At 36.1% G+C, this 6023-nt stretch overlaps 1 protein-coding gene across 1 annotated transcript; it reads left to right on the top strand.

Annotated features, from left to right (window-relative positions):
* Positions 1 to 1434: 1434 nt before the first annotated feature.
* Positions 1435 to 5151, top strand: LOC132623893 (putative calcium-transporting ATPase 13, plasma membrane-type). Its single transcript, XM_060338702.1, has 3 exons — positions 1435 to 2497; positions 2747 to 4818; positions 4925 to 5151. Exons 1-3 carry the CDS (start codon positions 1706 to 1708, stop codon positions 4980 to 4982), a joined length of 2922 nt encoding a protein of 973 aa, XP_060194685.1. The 5' UTR covers positions 1435 to 1705; the 3' UTR covers positions 4983 to 5151.
* Positions 5152 to 6023: the final 872 nt, after the last annotated feature.

The following is a 6023-nucleotide window of genomic DNA, read 5'->3' as shown; positions in this document are numbered from 1 at the left end:
TAAATATGTAAATTATTTTTAAAAAAAATTTAAAAATTGTATATCTGAATTCACGATTAAAATAAAAAAGTTTGACTCTCGAAATATGAATTATATAGTATAAATTGGGACAAATAGAGTATATTCTTTTGGATAAAGACATAAAAACACACTCGAACTATGATTAAATTGTCTGTTACATACCTTTTCTGTGAGAGATTCCTATGACCCTTGAACTGGTTTTAACAAGAAGAAATACCACTTTAAAACGGGAAAGTAAAAAATCTAGCTTTGTACACCTGCTGCCACATTGACACGTGTATATTTTACACCCCTTTCTTTTCGTTTCTATCCTTTTTTTCCCCTTATATTTCTTTCGTTATTACTCCTCCGTGTCATTATCCATTTTATATGAAGGTATTTGATTTGACACGAAATTTAAAAAATAAAGATTTTTTTTTAAAATTTGTAGTTTAAAATAAATTATAGAAATTTGTGTGGTTAAAAATAAAGAGATAAATTTAAAGTTGAATTTTTACTAAATATATAAAGGTGTCATTTTTTTAAACTGATAAAATAGGATAGAGTGTCGTATAAATTAGAATGGAGGGAGCATTTCTTTTCATTTTTCTCTATTTTTTTTGCTTTTCAGTAGCGCACTCGGCACGCTCTATGCCAGCTCGAACACTTAGAGCCCGTTTGGATTGGCTTACAGCTTAAAGCTGTTTGCAGCTTATAAGCTGAAAAAAATAAGTTGGGGTAGTCCAACTTATTTTTTTTGGCTTATAAGCTGTTTTCAGCTTATAAGCTGCTTTAGATAAACTAAGTCAAATGGGTCAAATTATTTTTTTGAGCTTATTTTAAGCATAAAATGACTTTAAGCTGGCCAGCCAAACACTCAAAAAAGCTGAAAACAGCTTATAAGCCAACTTATAAGCCAATCCAAACGGGCTCTTAGAGCCTGTTTGGATGGGCTTAAAATACGCAGCTTATAAGCTGAAAACAGCGTATAAGCCAAAAAAAATAAGTTGGGGTAGACTAACTTATTTTTTTGGCTTATAAGCTGTTTTCAACTTATAAGTTGTTTTAGATAAGCTAAGTCAAACGGGCCCAATTATTTTTTGAGGCTTATTTTATGCACAAAATGACTTTAAGCTGGCCAGTCAAACACTCAAAAAAACTGAAAACAGCTTATAAGCAACTTATAAGTCAATTCAAATGGGCTCTTAATTAAGAGTTTAATATTTCACTTTTAAATAATTCAGGTGGACTAATATGACCCAGCCAAAAAGAAAAGTGCAATTGACAAATTCCTACGGTTGAAATGTGTTTTTATACTTTATCCTATCTTTTACATTCAGATTCTTTTATTACTCGCTTTTCACGCGTACGGTTCACCAACATAGAAGTTTCCTTTTTCTTCCTTTTTGTTTAAATTTTATTTTAAACTCCTCTCAGAATATACTAGAACGTCCTCTGATTCTCTATTTTACTAGTATAAAATTCTCACTCACAGTAATCTTTATCATTCACCTATCATATCTTCTTCTCTTTTTTGACAATATTCACCTATCATATCTTTGATGGAGTTAGTCCCTTTCATTACTCTTTAAAGAAATGCATGAGTACTGATCATTAAAATAGCTTTCTTTTTTATACTACTAAATCCAAAAAACCTAGCAAGTGTGCACGTACGTACGGCGACAGTAAAGTAGTACTTATAAGGATGATGGAGGATCATGAAGACATTGATGGATCAACAACTGATCTTGAAGCTCAGAGGAGTTCACCGCTGCTAATGAATAATGAATTGAGTAATACTTCTTGTTTGATGAGGCGGTCAGTGCTCTTTCTCAGATCTACTCACAAGTTCATTGAAGCTGGAGCAAGATCTCTTTCTCGAATGTCGTCGTCGTCGTCATCCTCCACCACAATCTTTTATACTCCTCTGAGCAGGTTTGCTATTCAACCTGGCGGAGATCATAAAAACCAGATTGATGAAATTGTGGCAGCTTCACCTGATGGTGACTGGCGTGTTAGTACTGTACAATCAAACAATGATCACATCGAGATTGAGCTTCAGCCTCATGAGAGTCATCAACAATGCTTACAGATTACCAAGGTTAATGAGATTGTGAAGGAGAAGAACTTGGATTCACTTCACAATTTTGGAGGAGTCAAGGGGGTCGCTGAAGCATTAAGTAGTGATGTTGACGTAGGAATTCATGTTGGAGACATTTCTCATCGCCACAAGGCGACAAACTTGTCTCTTCACATGATCTTCACAGGGTACGGCCACTTCTTCCGACAATTGGCTTGCAAGGAACCAACTATTTTGCTCCTTGTAGTTGCTGCAATATTGTCTTTTGCCTTTGGAATCAATGAAGAAGGTGTGCAGAATGGTTGGTTTGAAGGAGCAATTTTGGTTGTGGTCATATTTGTGACTGTTTCGTTTAAGTTAGCACAAACTTGGTACAAAAGACGCTGTTGGAAGAAGCAAAAAGATCACAAAGCAAACGTGATACAAGTTATTAGAGGAGGCAATGAAGTGGAAATCTCTGCCTTAGATCTTGTTTATGGTGATATAGCCTGTTTAAGGCAAGGACATTCTGTTCCTGCACATGGTTTATTTGTTTCGGGTGAAGCACTAGAGCTGTTCCAGCTGCATGATGGACTAGTGTCCATCGCCAATGAGCAAAGTCCATTTTTGTCTCCTGGTTCTAAGGTGATTAATGGTGATGCTAGAATGATTGTTACAAGTGTTCAGGTGGACAAAGCAAGCCAAAAAAGCAAGATTTTTGTAACGGACTCCAGCTTTTGTACCAACTTTGACAAGTTGAACAAGTACGTACATATTAGTGGGCTCTTGAATGGCATTTTGATCATTGTGGTGGTGTTCATTCGCTTTAAATTTGGTCATAAAGATGATGAGAACGGATATAGATTGGAAACGAAGGGAGAATCAGCTGAACTTGCAATGATAATGAATGCCGTGAAGAAGGTTTTAATAGAATCAAAGGGAACATTAAGAGTTTGGATAACTTTACTTAGTGTCTCAGCGGTGGGGATAACTGAAGGAACACCATTTCTTATTTCAGTGGCAATGGCATATTGGAATTCGAATTTTGATGTTACGAAGGAATCAGTCAGCACCCTCTGTATAGAAAATGCAAGCTGGTTGAAAGAGCAAAAGTTGGAAGTTACCCAGTTTTTTCTTGACAAAAAAGATGTTACCAAGATACCGCGACATGTCTGCAGTGTTCTCTCTGATGGAATTAGAATTGGTGTGTCCATTCAAACAGCGTACCACAGAATAGAAGAACCAATTTTCTGTTGGGCAAAGAAGAACATGGAGAGAGACACTTTGGATCAGCAGTTCACCATAGTGAAGGACAATGATAATGAGACGAATCCTTTCGAAGAACCTTGTGGGGTTGTCATAGAGAAAACTGGAGACAATGGGAAAGAGTACTATTCACACTTCAAGGGCCCTACTGATTCAATATTGTCAATGTGTTCCAGTTACTATGACGAGAAGGGTGAAGTGCTGGATTTGGATGCCAAAACAAAGAGAGACTTTGCTCAAGCTAACAACAACGTAAACGTAGTTGCATTTGCCTGCAAACGTACTCAGGTTGCTGAACTTGATGAAAATGACCTAATATTCATTGGTATGTTTGTCTTAAAAGATAGTACTCATATCAATCTAGACAACATGAGGCAAGCAATTGCGACTCTGAAAGAAGGTGGAGTGAAGACCATATTTTCCTCGGAAGAAGATGTTGAAGTACTTCGTACCATTGGTAATGACACAGGTTTGCTCAACTCACACGACGCTCTAGTGGTTAGGGGCGAAGATTTCTACAACTTCACTGCGGATGATATGAAGGAAAAAGTTGAGAAAGTTTGCATTATGGGAAATTCCTCTACCGCACACAAGCTTCTTTTCATAGAGTGGTTGAAGAAAAGAGGTAAAGTGGTGGCTGTGGTAGGAGAACAAGCAGCTGAGAGTAATCTGGTTCTGGAAGCAGCTAACTTTGGCCTGCCTGTGGGGACTAACTGGCCTGAAACTATAACCCGCGCGATTAACTGCATAAAGGGAGGAAGAATTGCTTGTAAGAATTTGAGGCAATTCATCCAATTGGAGGTAATCCTGGCAATCACTAGCTTATCAATAAACTTCATAATGGTTATATTAAACGGAGATGCCCCGTTAACGGCCATCCAGTTGGTATGGATTCACCTTCTTGTTACATTTATTGGAGGGCCATCTTTGCTAATTACTCAACAGTCCACAAGAAAACTAAGAGACGAGCTATCCATCAGACCAAGAAAACCACTAATTACCAAGGCCATGTGGAGAAACATACTTTTTCAAGCTTCTTATCAGACTGGCATTTTTGTCTTCCTTCTATACAGAGGAAGTGTAATACTGGACATCACTCCAAAAGTTAACAAATCCACAGTCTTTAATGGGTTTGCTTTGTGCCAGCTTTTTAACATATTCAGTGCAAGGGAGTTGGAGCAGAAGAACTTTTTCAAAGGTCTTGGTCAGAATTACTGGTTTTGGGCACTGTCTGGGCTCTTTATTGGCTTGCAGTTGGGATTCATTGAAGTAGAGCCTTTCTTTAGCAGTACGGCACGACTGAATTGGAAGCAATGGGCTGAATCCATTTTAATTGGAGCTGTTACATGGTTGCTTGATGTGATAGTAAAATGGGCATCACAATACCTAAAGATAGATAAATGTGACTGTGGAGTTAGAATCAATTGCTGTTACAGTGGACCAACAAGTACACCAAATTCAACGCGATCCTTGGATTCTCCACTAATGGAAAGGTACTATACAAATTATCCATACTGCCTAATTACAGTAAGTTCAAACAAAAATCTTTCCTTTTTCTACCTAAAATTTTGGATTCAAGTTCTAGTTGTTCTTTTGCAGGGCTGGATATATAGTGGATAACAAACATATCACGTCGTGCCAAACCAACCAAGCATAGAGCTAATACTTTGGTGGATTAATGATGTTGTGCTGCAATTTTGAATCCATATTTTCCACTGTAGTCTGTTGGGGCTAGTTTATGTTCATTCTTTCATCAAGTTTTTCAGTTTCTCATAAGTGTGTGTATATATATATATATATATATAGAGTAAATAATGTATTTAATGGAGAAAAAAAGATGTGTTCTTGTTCTTATTCTTTTCACTTTGTTCTTATTCTTTTCACTTTTAACTAAATTCATGAATGCAAACGTATTACTCGTATAACAGAAAGCAGGAATTTTATGAATTTCAAACATAGGGAAATTTGCTCAAAACCATACAGGAAGGCGAAGCTAGTCAGCGCACATTCTGCTAATTTACTCGTACAAGAAGATTAATATCGTATATGCAAGAATATAGCTTACCTCGATCTAGCTTTCTCAAACTTAGCGTAATGTATTAGAGGAGCTCTTGAGGAGAAATTGACCAAAGCCAGCAATGTCACTTCTGCAAGTCAACTAGCAGTGCCCGTTTCTTACATATATGGTCCACACAAACATCCCAACATGGATTTTATAAGATTATATTTCTTCCAACTTCCAAGCATTATTGAACACATTTGTTTTTTATTCTACGCGTCTTCAATTAAATATTCATCTCTGAGTAGGTAAGTTAAAAGATGTTATAAGTAATATGCAACTCCATCTATTTCCGTTTTATGTAACACATGTTTCTTTTTAATTTTTCCGGTATATAATGAATTAATGCTATATTCTTATATTTATAAATAATTTAACTTTTAAATTGTATCCTTAATGAGACAATTTATAATCAAATAATTGTCTATGATTTCTTTTAAATTTTAAGTTTTGGAAGTCTTTATGTCCTTCTTAAACTCCGTGCTAAGTCAGACTATGTCATGTAGATTAATTGGGACGGACAGACTATGGAGTACAATTACATTTTTTTTTGCTTTCTAATTAATGGCATGAATTTAAGTTATCTAACATCCTACAATATTCCTAATATTATATACTCGACTAGGGGTGTACAAAGTA

The sequence above is a fragment of the Lycium barbarum genome, chromosome 12, assembly GCF_019175385.1.
Source record: "Lycium barbarum isolate Lr01 chromosome 12, ASM1917538v2, whole genome shotgun sequence".
Classification (NCBI taxonomy): Eukaryota; Viridiplantae; Streptophyta; class Magnoliopsida; order Solanales; family Solanaceae; genus Lycium; species Lycium barbarum.
The sequence above is the reverse complement of the archived record's forward strand: the minus strand, read 5'-3'. Positions and strand labels throughout refer to the sequence as shown.

Excerpts from the sequence above, each read along its gene's own strand:
- LOC132623893 (XM_060338702.1), top strand. The coding sequence starts at position 1,706 with ATGATGGAGGATCATGAAGACATTGATGGATCAACAACTGATCTTGAA. Across the intron at positions 2,498-2,746 it reads AAAAAGATCACAAAGCAAAC|GTGGACAAAGCAAGCCAAAA; the intron begins GTGATACAAGTT and ends ACAAGTGTTCAG. Across the intron at positions 4,819-4,924 it reads GATTCTCCACTAATGGAAAG|GGCTGGATATATAGTGGATA; the intron begins GTACTATACAAA and ends GTTCTTTTGCAG.